Source organism: Fukomys damarensis, unplaced genomic scaffold, assembly GCF_012274545.1.
Source record: "Fukomys damarensis isolate Sample0158 unplaced genomic scaffold, DMR_v1.0_HiC HiC_scaffold_39, whole genome shotgun sequence".
NCBI lineage: Eukaryota > Metazoa > Chordata > Mammalia > Rodentia > Bathyergidae > Fukomys > Fukomys damarensis.
The window spans coordinates 112,324,850-112,340,711 of NW_022900951.1; the positions used below are offsets into that span (position 1 = coordinate 112,324,850).

The 15,862-nt window shown below is 39.2% G+C and overlaps 1 protein-coding gene across 1 annotated transcript in view; it reads left to right on the forward strand.

Annotated features, from left to right (window-relative positions):
- The window catches only part of Adgrg4 (adhesion G protein-coupled receptor G4), a 133,644-nt gene extending 124,029 nt beyond the window's left edge, over positions 1 to 9,615 (forward strand). The window contains 2 exon segments of the mRNA XM_010642650.1: positions 8,539 to 8,610; positions 9,577 to 9,615. Of these exon segments, the coding sequence (XP_010640952.1) occupies positions 8,539 to 8,610; positions 9,577 to 9,615 (111 nt within the window).
- Positions 9,616 to 15,862: the final 6,247 nt, after the last annotated feature.

Here is a 15,862-nt window from a genome sequence, read left to right on the forward strand (position 1 = left end):
ATGGGCCTTGATTAGAGAGGCTGGGGTTCGAAAGCTAGACCCATCTCTGTGTAACCAAGCTTTGGTGGATACTTATGCTTTCTATTTCAATTCAACAAACATTGATGGGTGTCGCTATGTTCCAGATATTGATTAGGTGCTGGGGATATCATATGGAATAGAATAGCTAGAAATCTCTGCCCTTACAGTCTAACCAAGGGAAACAGAGAGCAAATAATTAACTTCATAAGTGCAGAGATTATTTGATGTGATCGGAGGTGGTAAATGTCAGGAACTAAAGAAATTTGATCAGGGTTCTTTGATGTGGAATTTCGAGGAGAGGATGTAGGTTGCAGTATCAAACAGGGTGGTCAGGGTAAGCCATGTTGAGAAGGTGACATTTAAGCAAAGAGAAAATGGACCTAGCCACATGGGTACATGTGGCAGACAGAAGCATTACTGGTGAAATAGCAAAGGATGAGAAGGTGGCAATGGAGATGGTGAGGAATGATCGAATTCTGTACATATTTTGAATGGTGAAAGAGAAAAAGAATGATGTCAACAGTGACTCCAAAGTTTTAACCTGAACAGCCAGAGGATGTAGACACTGTGTACATGTGAGAAAGGGTGCAATTTGGAAAGGTCTTCATTCTCTCTTCCTGTTACAAAAACCTTTTGAAATTATAAATTGTCAAATTATATGATAAATTTACATAATGTAAAAACATATATAATTTATATGAGCTGATGTTATAGTATATATACACAATGCTTTCATAAGCTCCTTTTATCAGTAGAGCTGGAGATCAAACCCAGGGACTTGTGCACACTAGAAAAGCATCCTACTGTTGAGCTATAATCCTAGCCCTTACAATGCCTTCTTACCTTTGTATTGTGGAGAGACCAAGAACAGTGTTTCTGACATATGGAGATGTCTGTTAGAATTCCTTGTAGGGATGATGTTGAATAAGAAATTAGATTCACAAGTATGAAGTTCAAGGGAGAAGTCCATGTTGGAAAAATAAATTTTGGAATCATAGGTGTATAGATGGCCTACAAAAATAGAGTCCAGATGAGACCACCTGAGTAGTGATGGAAATAGAGATGAGATCTAAGGACTGATTCCTAACGCCTCACCCCATTAAGAAGTCAGAGAAGAGGTAACTAAGGAGGAGATTAAGGAGTGATCAATAAAGCTGGAAGACAATCAACAGTGTGGTATCCTGAAAACGAAGGGAACAAAGTGTACTAAAGAGGTAAGAGCAATTCACTGTTTTATATGCTGCTATTGGATGAAAAGAGATTAAGACTGAGGATTGACACAAGGATGGGGAACTTGGAGGTGACTGGTGACATAGCTGGAGCAGTTTCTGTGGAGTGGTGGAAGCAAGGGTTTGACTGAAGTGACTCTAAGAAAGAACTGGAAATACAATGTTGAGTGGAATAAATCAAACACACAAGCTTAACTGCTGTATGGGATATCTCTCATTTGAGTAAGACAATATACAAATAAAAAGTGCAATAAAGGATGGACAGAAGGAGATGGGGGATGGATCTCTTGCAAATGGGAAGGGACCCAGGAGACCAAGGGGAGGAAATGGGGAAGGGAAGGCGAAGTAAGTAGAATAAAGTTGTGCTATGTACAGGAACAGAATAACCTCAATGAATATGAACATTGTGTGCCATAAACATAAGCCAAGGTTAACAATACTGATGAATGAAAACGGAGAGATAGGATTTAGAGGAGGAGGCGAGAGGGAGGTGGAAGGGGAGGGAAAGGGGACTAACAAAAGAAACAATATGTATTATGGACATGTACCCACTCCCCGAGATGATTGTAAACTGTATGTACTACAAATGTGTACTACTAAAAAAAAAAAAGAAAAGAATTGGAGACAGAACACGGAAACAATTCTTCAGTTATGCTTTCTGTTCATGATAAAAAAAAAACTATTGTAGTAGCTGGGAGATGAGCCTCAGTTTTTTCCTATATATAAAAAGGGATTGATAATATTGCTTATCTCTTATGATTATGGAAAAAATTAAAACAGATTTAATAAAAGATTTTGAACACTATGCTAATATATGCCATGTGTCTGTCACACAGCAGGCACTCAATAAATGATAGTTATTATTTTATGATGTTCACTTTATGCTAGAGTCAAAAGGATTTTCCAACATCCACCTTAAAAAATCATACAGATTTTAATGTCTTAGGCCAATAGATGAGTCATTGTGTGGGGAAGCAAAACAGAAAATCTCAGAATAAGTTTTGCAGTAATGCACATCAAATCACATCGTACACGATGACCTCCAAAGGACACATCTGCTGAGTTTTCATCACATTTGTGTTCCCTAGGATGTAGTAATTATATGTAACTACCAGGGGCCTGGCAAAAAGCTTCTTTCAAAAACATAATCTTCTGTCAAAATGGGAGCAGTATCACCGTTAGCAAGCATATCTCTTTAGTGTGATAAGGTCATAAAGTTGCCTTCAGTTTTTCCATTATATGCATTATTCTTTCCGTTTCTCTCCCTCTCCCTCCCCCTCTTCCTCACTCTCTCCCTCTCTTGCCCCTTAATTGTCAAGGTAAATGTCAAGGAAGTAAACTGACATTTGAGAATTTTCTTCTGCTCAATCCAATGCTCCTTCTAAATCTTTTAAGATGGTGAACCAACAATATTGCATAAGCCACAAGTGAAGAAGATGAGACACACCTAAATAGAGTTTAACTGTGAAAGAAATAAAACTTAAAAAGAAGCTAATCTGACATATATATGTATGTGTGTATGCATAATTGTTGGGGTGCTGTATGTTAATTAATCATAAGTTGGCATGAGAGATTCACATCATTCTTTTACACAGCTGATCCTGATTGTAACTTTCCTCTTATCTTTCCTGTTAATTCTCCAGGCATGGATTTTTTAATTAACGAAAAGGATGTTTTCAAAACACCACAGTCCACCGTTTATTGACTTTTTTGTTTGTTCCTTCCTTTTTCAAACCACAGGTGTTCTTCCTTTCTAAGATACATCCTTTCTGTTATATTTTCAGGGACCTACCTCCCCGTCAAATACTCCTTCTGTCATCACCCAAATCTATCCCTCTCTGTGCAGCATCCTCAAGCCTCTGGCATACTAAAACTCCCTCTCCTAAAACTGATCTTTCTCAAGCAACCGCCTCATTCATGCGAGGATTTTCTGTTTTTCATTTTGCAGTCAGTTTTCTTCCAACTATCACGTAGCCCTTTGCTCCCTTGCACCATTGAAACTGTTTGGGCAAATATCATCAAGGACCAATCTGATTGACCAATACGATTTCCTCTCAGGACTTATCCTCTGCAGCCTCTTATATCATTGCAAACTCTTGACAACCTTGTGAATCCTGAAACCATCCATCCATCCATCCATCCATCCGTCAGATTTTCTCAGGGTTCCCTCTTCATCCTCTTTTCCTAGTTCTATGTATTCTTCCCAGGAGAAGCACTTGACTTCATGGTTTTCACTAACACTATGCTCCTAATTTGCAAGTCTGCATCTCCAGTCCTCCCTCTCAACTCCAGCCCTGTGTTTCCCACGCTTACAAGAAGTGTGAATGACCCATAGGCACCTCCAACTCCACACATTCATACTCAGATTCATTGTCTTCATCTCCTAGGCCCCAGCCTATGTTATTGGCAAAATGAGAAATCTAGAAGTCATTCTTAATTCTCCCCAACCTTTGCCCACCCACCAATTCATCCCTAATTTCTGGAAATGCTCTGAAATTCTCATTGTCTTCTTCCCCCACATCTCATGGGCTTGGTTTAAGGCCTCTGCATCTTTTGCATGAAATCTTTCCTTCCACTACTAACCCCCACCAGCTCTCCTGATCACTTTCTTTCTTTCTTTCTTTCTTTCTTTCTTTCTTTCTTTCTTTCTTTCTTTCTTTCTTTCACTTCTTTTTTTGTTACTGGGTATCGAACTCGGGTCCTTGTGCTTGCGAAGCAGCCGCTGGAACCACTGAGCTTAATCCCCAACCCTTTTTTCTTCCCTCTCTCTCTCTCTCTCTCTTCCTTTTTGGTACCGGGGATCTAAGTCAAGACCTTGTGCTCTGTGAGGCAGGTGGTGGAAGCACTGAGCTAAAACCCCGGCCCTCTCCTGATTTCAACCACACCAAACTCCTTAGCCTTCCCTGGATGTGCAAATAATCTTTTTACAATAAGAAGCAGAATCTAACTTACATTTATGAAATGGATTTCTTATGTTGTAGAAAATGCCATCTGTGTTCAACTTACAGCATATGCAGGCTCCAAGCCAATTATGCTACATAACTGAATATTCAGTGCATGGAAGCCCTGGGGCTGCCGGGTTGCAATGTGCTTTGTTGCCCAGATAAGCTCATTTGGGTCCCTGGCTTGTTTGCCAGTGACTTCCTCCCTCTATCCCTCTGTGGAAGTATTATGCAGATTACAAAAATAGACTAATGCTTCAATTTCATTCAGGGAACTCCTGCCTTGTTCTGTGCAATGGAGATTTGTAAAAGGAAAATTCCCATTCCCTCACCTAAAGCAAAATGGAACCCCACAGTGAGCTGGAAAAAGCAGGCCTAATTCCTAGCAGCAGCCCTTCCCAGCGCTCCACTCAGCTCACATGGAGAGAATGGACCTGATTGCAGGTTCACTCAGGTCATTGTTAAAGATAATTTAGACTTAACAAAGGTGGATTTTTAAAATGTTTCTGTCTTATTGTAGCATTTTTTCTTTCAGATAAGAAATCCTAACATCATCCTGTATTTCTCAGATTTTTCCCTCAGTTCTTCATTCATTGCCCCAATGTAATCTGAACCACACTATTTGCTGGGCATAAAATCTTTGCATTTCCAATATTGCTCTAAATGCTGCTCTTTCCAAAGCTACTCAGTCACTTTTTTGGCCAGGCTGTCAGTTGGCTATTCAGTTAACAAACATTCATTGAGTAACAGCTATGCATTGGCCACTGTGCTAGGCCCTGAGATGGGAAAGGTGGGTACGATATAAAGTAAACCTGATCCTCATAAAAGGTCCATAATTCAGTGGTGAAAATAGACACCTCTCTGGGTGGGCAGTTCCTCATCTTTTAACATGTAACTCAAATACCACAGATGCAGTTGTGGGCTGCTCCTCCAGCGCGCTGTTTACATCACTAGGCTGCTGACCAGATTGGATGGTACATCCTCTCTTACATCTAGGCGTGATTTCCTTGAGAGCAGAGGCTGCCAGGTTTGAGCTTTCAGTGTGTAGGGCTTGGTGTATCAGAGATGGCTCAAATAGTTTCTGTCAAATCAAGTAATCCAGGAAGAATACAAGTTGATTCTAAACAGACTTCCAAGCAGCGTGACGTGAGAGGGAAGGGGGTTCTCCTTACTCTGAGTGCCTCTTCTCCAGCCCCAGCAAACTGCTTGCCATTTTATGGGTAATCATTATCTCATCAACACCCAGTATATCTGCAACTCTCAGAATGCCTGCTCTTGACTTGCCTTCCTTAGCAGTGTGGGACTTCTCAAATTACGTGGGGATTTCATCACAGTGCAAGTTCTGAGGAGTAGGTTTGAAAGTGGGGCCTGGGATTCTGCATATCTAGCAAACTCCCAGATGAAAACCTATGCTGCTGATCCAAGAACCACCTTTTGAGCAGCAAAAGTGCTAGTGAGTTTTCCCTGTTATCAGATGTGCTTGTGCAAATCACAATCATGTAGAAATGCCCAGTAGCAAGCTACCTGACCTAGGAGAACAGTGATGGTTGAAATCTAATCTATGTTTACCAAGCTTTCACCCATTTCCCCCTTTTTTTCTACTCCCTGCAAGAGTTTTGTAAGCTACATGCCCTCTCCAGACTGCGTCCGTCTGAAGCAAACACTTTTATTTTTTCTAATTCACACAAACATTCCAGATAGTCTAGCAGCTTTGGCCAGGGGTGCCACCTCAGTTCACCTCATCATTTATCTTTTGCTCCTTCTGACTGATGGCTCAGGCTAATGGTTCTACCATATATATCATTTGATTCTTCTCTGTCTCTTCTATGCATGCACCTGCATTTGCTGCTGTGTGAGAAGCAACGGGGTGTGACGGAGCACTGCGCTCTTCATCATAGACTTGGGCTCTGGTTTTGGCTGCTGCTGTTTTGATAACTAACTCCATGATTTCGGGCAAGGTATATAAACCCTTTGAGCATCATTTGTCTCATTTCTCAAACGAGGATTGGTAAGATCTACTTTACCGGCTTCTTTGGGTTATTGAAAGCATAGAAGTGATAGCCCAGAGGAAGCCCTTTATAAAGTGTAAGGTTCTGCACAAATGTTAAGGATTATTACCAAGGGGTTAGGTGGTGTGTCTTTAAATCCTGTGGTAATCCTCTCCAGCTCAGAAGGGTAGTGCCCTACATATGGTGGCTACAGAGCCTACTACTTATTGTCTGATGGCAGGAGAGAGCAACCTCTGAATTCTTTCTAACAGAGTTCCGCAGATCTTAGTGAATAGTGCTATGTAACAACTTTGGTAGGAACTGTAACTAACCCTACTCTATAGCTTGCATAGTCAGCAAGAAGACAGCATCTATAATGCAATCACAATGGTTTAATGTGGATCAAGCAATACAGAAAAAACAAACTGAAGACAACAAATTCCGAATGGATGGTGTGAAGAGACATCTTTCACTATTTTTTTTCTGATTTGGAGGGTTGACTCACTTGTTTATATGCTAAAACGAACCCCCTTATTTTGATTCCTGAATACTTTCTCTCTTAGTAGTCAAACTTATTATGGAATAAAACATTTTGATAATTGCTTTTTAATATGATGAAAGGTTGGAACCTTTCCCAATGACAAGGAAATGAGGGAATATAATGGAATGATGTCTTGTAATTTTTATAACTTCCAAATAGCAAATGAGAGTCGTTCATTTATTCACTGAAGTTTCCTTCCAGAATCACAGGATTACTCCTACACAGCAATTAGAAAGGGAAGATGAATGTTTAAGCAGTAGCTATAACTTGTCTTTCTGGGGAGGAGGGGACTAGGTTTAAGTTGTTGGCAATGAGAAAAGTTCATTAACAAATAGAAAATTTTAGATATTGCTTCTATATATTCTGAAAAGATTTTCTATATTGACAAAATAAACCATTACTGCAAATGACAAAGTTTTTCTTTTTAAAAGGAAACCAAGGAAAATAGTCTACATGTTTGTATGTTGTGTCAATCTTTACGTTTAAAATATGGTTCTGGCCAAGGATGTAGCTCAGTGGTGCCGTGCCTGCCTCACAAGCACAAGGTCCTGAGTTTAATCCCCGGTACCCAAAATGTTTTTAATTAAATTATTTATTAAATAAAATATGGTTCTTTTCCGGGAGAGGTTTTGTGTCTATCACTTTTTCAAATCCATGGCTAAGCTATTTAGCAGTGGGAACATAAAGCTGATAATGTCACAGGCTCCTTTCTTTTGTAAGCCTCTCAGCTTCCCTCCATTCCAAGCTTACAGCCAACTCTGCCAGTGTGTGTCATGGCTCACAAGGGGCACTGGCTGAGAGAATAACTTCTTTATATTCAAGTCCTCTGCCAGTCATGCTCCCCTTTTTCTGGTGGAGTTGCTGATTTGTCTTCTTATCTTTTCTTTAACTCATCTAAGTACATATATTCTCTGTTTGTCTCTCTCTGTCTCTCCTTCCCTCTCTCTGTCTGGCTCTTTATCCCATCTGTCTCTATCTCTGTACATTTCTATCTCTCTCTTTCATAAAGAGCATTTTCAAAACTTCTTTGGAAGTTGGTAGTTGTTACATTTAAGGACACTGACTCACTTGATATCATCTCCCAGTGGGTAAGATTTACTTCCTCTTTTTCCCTGAAAATTTATTTCTTTTTAACACTTTTCTTCATCTCTACTTGACATCTTTTTCTTCACCTATGTCCTTTACTTGTTAACTCTGAGGAAAAAAATAACAAAAAATTAATGAAAAGAGACACTGGGATGTTGGTATCCTGTGTTTTAAAGTTTCAAGAGCATCATTGTTTGACCAAGGGTAGTGTGCTTCTGTCAAGAGTGAAAAAGCAGAAAATAGACTTTTAGTATATGTGCTGCCAAAGTAAGCAAAAAAAGCAGAAAAATAGACTTTTAAAGGTGTATTTTATTTCCTAATGCTCTAAACCAAGGGATTAGTTGTTACAGCAAAATCACTTGCTTGCTCTCCTCTTCAAAAATTCCTTAATCCAACTCTACATAATTTTTAAGCCACATGAAATCCTTTTTGGAAAAAAAAGGAAGAGAGCTGCTTGGAAAGAGAACAGAATTTTTGCCTTGTCTGCTGTTTAAATGTTTTATATATCATGGTTGGTCTCTAGCATTCATTCAGGAACTCATTGTTCTATATCACTCATTCAAGAAATATTTATTAAGAGTCTCATTTTGTGCTGGGCTTTTTGCCAGGATGTAGGACCATAAAGATAGGTAGGACAAAAGTCCAAAGTCTTCAAAGAGCTTCCACATTAGTAAGACCCAGACAATACATGAACAAGAACAATATAACATCATTTATGTGCTGCTGTGAAGGATACAAGTAAGGTTTGTGTCCACGGAGAGGATGCAGTGATTGGGAAGGATGAAGGTGGCTTTGCAGAGAAGGTAATTTTCAATTTGATCCTTGAAAGACAAGCTAATTTTTCTGCTCCAGGATGTGAGGAAAGGCATTCCAGGCTGAAGGAACAACATAATGAAAACCTCAGAGGAATGGAAAATACTTGGTGCGTTTATGTGAACAGATGAAGGGGATGGTGAGGGAGAAGGCTGGAAAGGAAATTTGGAGCACTCAGAAGGCCAAGCTAAGGTTTGTAAGGATTACTTGGAACTCAGGGACAGAGACTTTCACAATTGGCTTCCAACCTTTCCATCCTGTTCCAGCTCTTGATAGCCATCTTCCACTCCACTTTTGTTGGTGGGCTGCAGTTCCCAGACCTTTCATAGCTGGAATTTCAGGACTCATTAAGGACTTGTTCTTCAGTCTTTCTGCCACTGGTTGCCTTGGGTCATTTTACATCTTAGCTTCTAGCCTTTGTGATCCAGAGCCCACAGCCTTTAGCCTGCATCCTGGTTAATTTCTCTTTACTCCCTCCCCAGCTTGTCTGCATTCCCAAGGAAGGATAGCCAGGAATGTGTTCAGACAGGATCTCTGCTGGTCACGGCACAGTTTAGGATTCTGACCAGAGCTGTCTAATTTGCTGTTCTTGGAGGGTGAGTGGGTCCTTGCACCAGAAACACCCCAAGAGGCAGAATAAGAATGGAATTAAGCTGATATTTTAGACAATTGAGTTTTGAAACTTCAAGATTCTAATCATAAGGACAAGTGTCACAGTAGCTTGCACCAGTTGCTTCTTGGAAAAGGACGTAAGGAAATGTGGATGCCTGAGGGACATTAAGATAGACTGATGGTCTAAAATATACTTCTTTCTCCTGAGTTTCTTGGGTATATTGGCTATGGAGAAAAGCTTGAAAACACATCACTGTTTTACATTTTACACTGTTTTTACATTTTAGTGTCATATTTTATATTTTATCTGTTTAAAGATTTTTTTTTCTTTTCCTTTCTTCTAGGTTAGTATAATGGACCACGCACAGTGGGAGTTGGATTAGGACAGATATGGAATTGAATTCTGGCTCTGACACATACTATTCATGTGACTGCAAGCAAATTATTTAATTTCTAAAGCCACAATTTTTCTTCTATAATATGGAGATAATAAGCAGCACTCGCCTTATGAATACAGTACCTGATGCATCGTACGTATGCATTTCTCTTGTTATTGTTCTCATTATCACTTTGCTGTGCCCCTTCTGATATCTTGGTTCCCAGTTCTTTTCTTTTCTTTTTTTATCAGCTTTAATTGAGTTTATTGGTACATTTTAGGGATACAGTACTTGTCCTACCCTCCCTTCACCCCCTCCAGTTCTTTTCTTAAAATTGTGTCTCTTCAGTATCCTCAACAGGACCAATATTAGGGAGGCTGAAGGATTCAAAAACTTCACAGATTGAAGAAATAGTAAGAGGCATTGGTTATCTCTACTTAGAAGTTCATTACTGCAACTAACCAGCCATTGATTATCAAGTTCTCATTAATTTATCTGATCTTATCCCTAAGAGCTCATTAAGAGCAACAGATGTCCAAAGTTAGCAATGATGTGTTCTTAAACTTTCTCCCATCTCTTATATATCTAAAGAGCTCAGGAAAGAGACAGTCCAGATTTAAACAGGGAACACCTGTTTCATAAATCAGAGCTGCATAAATAACCTCTAGAGGCTCTGTAGTTTCAAGGGAGCTGTCTCTATCTGGTGCTGTTCCAAAGGAGCACTGGAGCTGACTAATATCAGAGAAGATTGCTGTTTTGTACTAGTGAAGAAAATTTATCTGGTCCAGATATCTGATCTTTTGTCAAAAGTACAGAACTCTCTCATACTCATAATTAACTATTTTTGAAAATCCCAAGCCATTGTGAATGGAGCAAACTAGAGTGGCACACTTAATTAGTATGATTATTATGCCCGGGTTATTTGGAAAGCCTTTGCAAACTAATGGATTGAACGTACTGACCCACAGCCAATGTTACTAACTGACCATCCCCCTTTGAATTTTCCCAAATAAAGCATTATTGTAAGGCCACTGGCATTTTATTTTCTATTTACCAGTGGCTTTGGGCAAGGAGGGAGTGGTGTTTTTGGAAGATAGAGCTTGGCACAGATTTCTTCCTCACCACTCATGTCAACATCCTAAGAAGCAGGAGGTATAAAATATGACTTGAATCATATCCTGTTTCTCCAGCCTTGCCAATATGAATAAACTCACATTGCCAATAATAAACTGCATCTGTCTAGCTCCCACATGACCCTGAGGGCCCTTAAGGGATGCTTCATATGTGCTCATAAATAATTTCATTTCCTTCCAGGCAACTGTGGGTATCTCTCTATGCTGGGCACCTAGTACTCATGGGTATCTCCTGCTGCATCTGGAGTTCTAGGTACATAGTACTCTGTTTCTTAATAGGAATAAAAGGTCTATGTTCTCTTTTGCTTTTGTTGCTACACCTCATCAGAGGGGAACTTAAACAGAAATGTTAGTCCCCAAAGATTACCAAAAGTTTTCATTTATAGATGATCCTTAAAGCCTCGGGGCCAGGTAGTATTGCCCAGTAGAAGTGTAGACTTAGCTACATGGGAGGCTGAAGCAGGAGGATTACAACTTTGAGCCCAGCCTGGACAACTTAGTGAGACCCTGTCTCAAAATGAAAAGGGTTAGGGGTGTAGCACAGTGGTAAAGCATTTGCCTAGCATGTGTTAATACCTGGGTTTAATCTTCAGTTCCACCAGAACAAAACAAGATTTAAAAAAACAAAACAAAACAGGAAAATGCAGATAAAGAAAGAGGGTGGAAGTCCAAACCCTAAAGAATCACACATTTAAAGGTCCAGTAAAATAAAAGGAGCCTGCAAAGGACAGTGAGAATGAATGACCAGCAAGGTAAGAAAATCAGAAAGTGTAATATCACCTTGGAGAGCGTTTCAAAGAGTAGTTGATGTTCTCTAATGCTGCTGATAGAGCAAGGAATCTGAGGACCCAAAGCATTTATTTGATTTGGCAATAAAAAAAAAAAAAGATTGTTGGTCGAACAATCCCAGAACTGTCTCAGTGGAGTGACAAGCAAGGAATCCAGATCCACGAGCACTGAGAAAGGAAATAGGAGTGGAGAAGATAACACATCAGGTGGAGATCATTGTAGAGGAGTTTTGCTGTGAAGAGGGTGGGGGACTACTGGATTTTTAGAGATCAAAGATAATAGAATAGAGTTCAGTAACTGATGGGAATGTTCTAGTGGAGATGGAATGATTGAAATGTAGGCAAGAGGGGGATAAGTAAAGGAATCAAAGCTTCGAGTGTTTCAACAGAGCTGGGATACAGGTTATCAGTGGCAGGTTTGATCTCTGTTAGGAAGAGGAAGCTGTGTCATTGTTTCACAAAGGAGGAATGAATTGCTCTTAAGATAGATTCACTGATTTGGTGACGAGATTTATACACTCATTCACTGAAGCGGTGACTGTTCTAGGCTATATCTGAGGACACTGTAAAATAAAGTCCGTCCCTCTCACACCACTTGCCACTCACCTTTGGTAAGTACCAAATCTTTCTCAGACTCAGTTTTCTCCTCTGGACATGGAGCTAATGATAGCTGTGACCATTGAAAGACACAACCCACATGAATTACATAGCATGATCTGTAGCATGCTGTAAGCACTCTACAAATGTCTGTCAGTATTGTTACTGCACTGCACTAGACTGCAAGGAGGTGCAAGAGCAAGTTTTGCATCTGTGTGGTTCACTGTTTTATCCCCAGAGCTTGGGTCACATTGTAGGCAGCCATTGATTATTGATTGAGTGGATGAATAATAAGTGTCTTATATTGTCTTTAGTCATTCCCACAGTTAGGTACATGTAAGTGCATATTAAAACCAAGGAATCTTAAATGCTATGGCAAGAAAAGACTGAGAGATGAAGGCCCCAAATTTCATTTTATGTCCCCAAATCATAGAATCAGTGTAGATGGTTCAGAGCTCAGACTCCAAAGCCAAACTACATAAATTCAAATTTCTAATCTCTTACTTGTAGCTATGTAACAAGGCCAAGTTCCTTCACTTCACTGAACCTCGACTTCCTCATGTGGAAAGAGAGGATGATGATAATAGCCCCTAACTCAGAGCTTTCATGAGCATTAGGCAAGTTAATATATGTGCCTGGCCTGTAATAACTGCTGACGCTATCAGACACTAGCAGTAGCAGTAGTAGCTACATGTTTAGGGATTTTCCTATGGTGATGCCAGTGTGCATCAGTTGTGTTAGCTATTTCTCAGCTGAAATGAATGATATTCCTCCAGGACTATAGCAAATATGCAATTGTTTCTGTGAAAGATAAAGCATATTAGTCTGTCTCAGCTCTCCATGCTATGTCTGGTGGCTTTTATTGTAAAATTTAGCTTTCAAATGTGGCATTGTTTATCGCTGTCATCTGGAAGGAGAATAGGTACATTTCTTGTTGCTGGAAGTATGTTCTGTACAAACACTATTCCGGGTCTTTATCAGTTTAAAATTCTTAGTGCCAGGCACATAGCAGAGTTTAGTGAAATGTTAGCTATTTGTTGAATGCATGTACTCTTCTTTTTAGATTTTTTGCTGTAGGAGCACGCAGAGGTAGTGGGGTAGTCTGCAAGCATTTCCTGTGAAGCACTAGGTAGTAAAAGGTTCAGGCTTGTGGACAAGATAGTCTTTATCAAAGCTCCTTAACTGTGTTGTGAATGCAGCCACAGACAATATACAAGCAAATGGGTGTGGCTGTGTTCCGTAAAAGTTTATTTACAGCAATAGGGGAAAAGCCCATGCGCCATTATTTGCCAACTCCTGGTCTATTGAATGGCAAGAGGTTTTAGAGACAAAAATGAGTAAAAGCAGTATACGCAGCTAGGGATATGTATTCAAATGTATTATAAGTATTTATTTTCTGTGAAAATTAATGAGCAGAGGGTTAAAAATTCAGCTGAATTTTAAGTTTTTCTAATGGATGTTATCTGGACTGGTTTTAGCAGTTGATTCATATTGGTAACTGAATCAAGCAGTGGAGAGCAAAAGAAAATTAACAAACCACAAATGACCATGAAGGCCAAGGGTGCAGCAGTTCAGACACAGTGCTCATTTGTTCTTGTGGGTTCTTACACCTGACTCATTTTATGCGCTGGTAGTTGCAGACCATGCTCCCTAGGGTGGAGTTAAGCAGCGGCTCACAGTAAAGCACGGCTGGGGAGTCCTGCATGTGCTTTGTTAATCACTTATACCCCCAAGTCTACACAACCATGTCTCTAAATGCTCCTGCTTTTCAAATTAGCAGAAAACAATGGGGATGGGTGCTCATTTATTCATTCATTCTTTTAACAACCAACTGAACACCAATTTTCTGCCAATGTTTATGGAAACCTAGAGGAGGAAACTAAAAGAATGAACAAATGTGCCAGGCGTTCCTGCTTGCATAGAGCTTATGAGCTGGAGGTGGGGGGAGACCAGCAAACAGGCACCAACACTTGAAATACAGTGTTGTATTGTTGGTGCCATTGGGAAGCACTGGGTAGTCCTAGCATTTTGAAATCACATGTATTATTTGGCTACTGAAGACTTCCACTGAAACTTGAGAAAGATTGGGCCTGGCAGCTAGTGTAAGAAAAATTAATTACTCTTTTAACAGTTAAGTTTTTTTCTGCATAAGTACACACTGTACACTAAATCTCATCCCTGGAAAGAGTACACTCAGAGAATGAGGGATTTTTCTAATTTGGTTAGCTTGTGAAGTAGTCATTAATGATCCAATTGATTTTGATATTTGCATGGAAACATTGTTGAAAAGAAACCTGGTGAGAGCAGATATGTTCATTCTCTCATATCAATATTAGGCTGCAGAAAACAAGGGGAAAATATTACTTGTTACAAATACGTGTCATGACTAACCCCTATGTGTATTTCGCATAGGAGAATAATTAGAAATTCTAACTAATGCCCTATTTACACTTCTATTGTCAAAATTAATGAGTCACTGTGAGAGCTTTTGCCCATGTTCATTACCATCATTGCCTGTAACTAAATTAAAGTGCGTTTATATTTCCGTAAACCTTGCTTTTCATGGTAAAGATCCAGACTCATTCAATTTTTTACGTGCTAAAAATTTTAGCCAATACCTACAGTCCTCCCTATTACCAAACCCATATTCTTCCAAACAGGCATTTATTTTATGTTTTGGTGCTGGGCATCAAACCCGGGACCTTGCACTTGCGAGGCAGGCAGCAGAACCACTGAGTTAATCCCTGGCCCCAGATATTTATTTTAATAGATTTTTATTAACTATTGAATAAATAAAAAAGAACTGTATAGAATATGTGTAAGAAATAATAATATAAAAACTGAAATATCATCAAGAAACAAAGAATAAGCACACATTTTAAAAATTAAAATTTTGGTAAAGAATGCATTATGTGGCCCAAATTCAAAATATTGAAAAGTTTTAGTTTTTTTCCTGATCTCAGAATATAAATTATTTCCTTTATTATTTTGTACACTTTCATAGCATTGGATTGTATGGATTTAATATCATTTATGCACCGAATACCTATTGTTTTATATTTATTTTTCTAATATTTTCCTGTCACAAAAAAAATGCTACAAATGAATGACCTGGTATGTAAATTATTTCACACATATATGAGAACATTTATAGAATAAATTCCTTGAAGTGAAACTTTCAGGTCACACAGCATGTGTATTTCATTCGGAGAAAATTAATATTTCCACCAGCAATGTAGGTGAGTGCTGCTTTCCCTATACTTTTACCAGCAAAATGTGCCATTAAACTTTGTCCGCATTATAGGTGAAGATGGCATCAGAGAGGAACTGAAATTCACATTTCTTATATTTGCTGAAGCTGAACACCTTTTTGTATGTCGCCAGTCAATCTCTCATATCAATATTAGGCTGCAGAAAGCAGGGTGGAGAAAACAAGGGGAAATAACACTTGTTATGAATACGTGTTATGAGTAACCCCTATGTGATGTATTTGGTTTAGAAAAATAATTAGAAATTCTAATTTGTGTACTTGCTCTTCTGTGCCCTGTTTGTTCATTTCACCTGTTTTTCTTTAAGGCTTGTTGGCCTATTTCTTACTGATCTGTAGGCACAATTCATTTTGGCGAATTTATTCTTTATGTACTATAAAGCCCCTTTTTCCCTAATGGAGTTATCTTTTTCCTTTGTTTAAGTGTTTTTGTCATGCAGAAATTCGTTATTATTATGTAGTCAAAT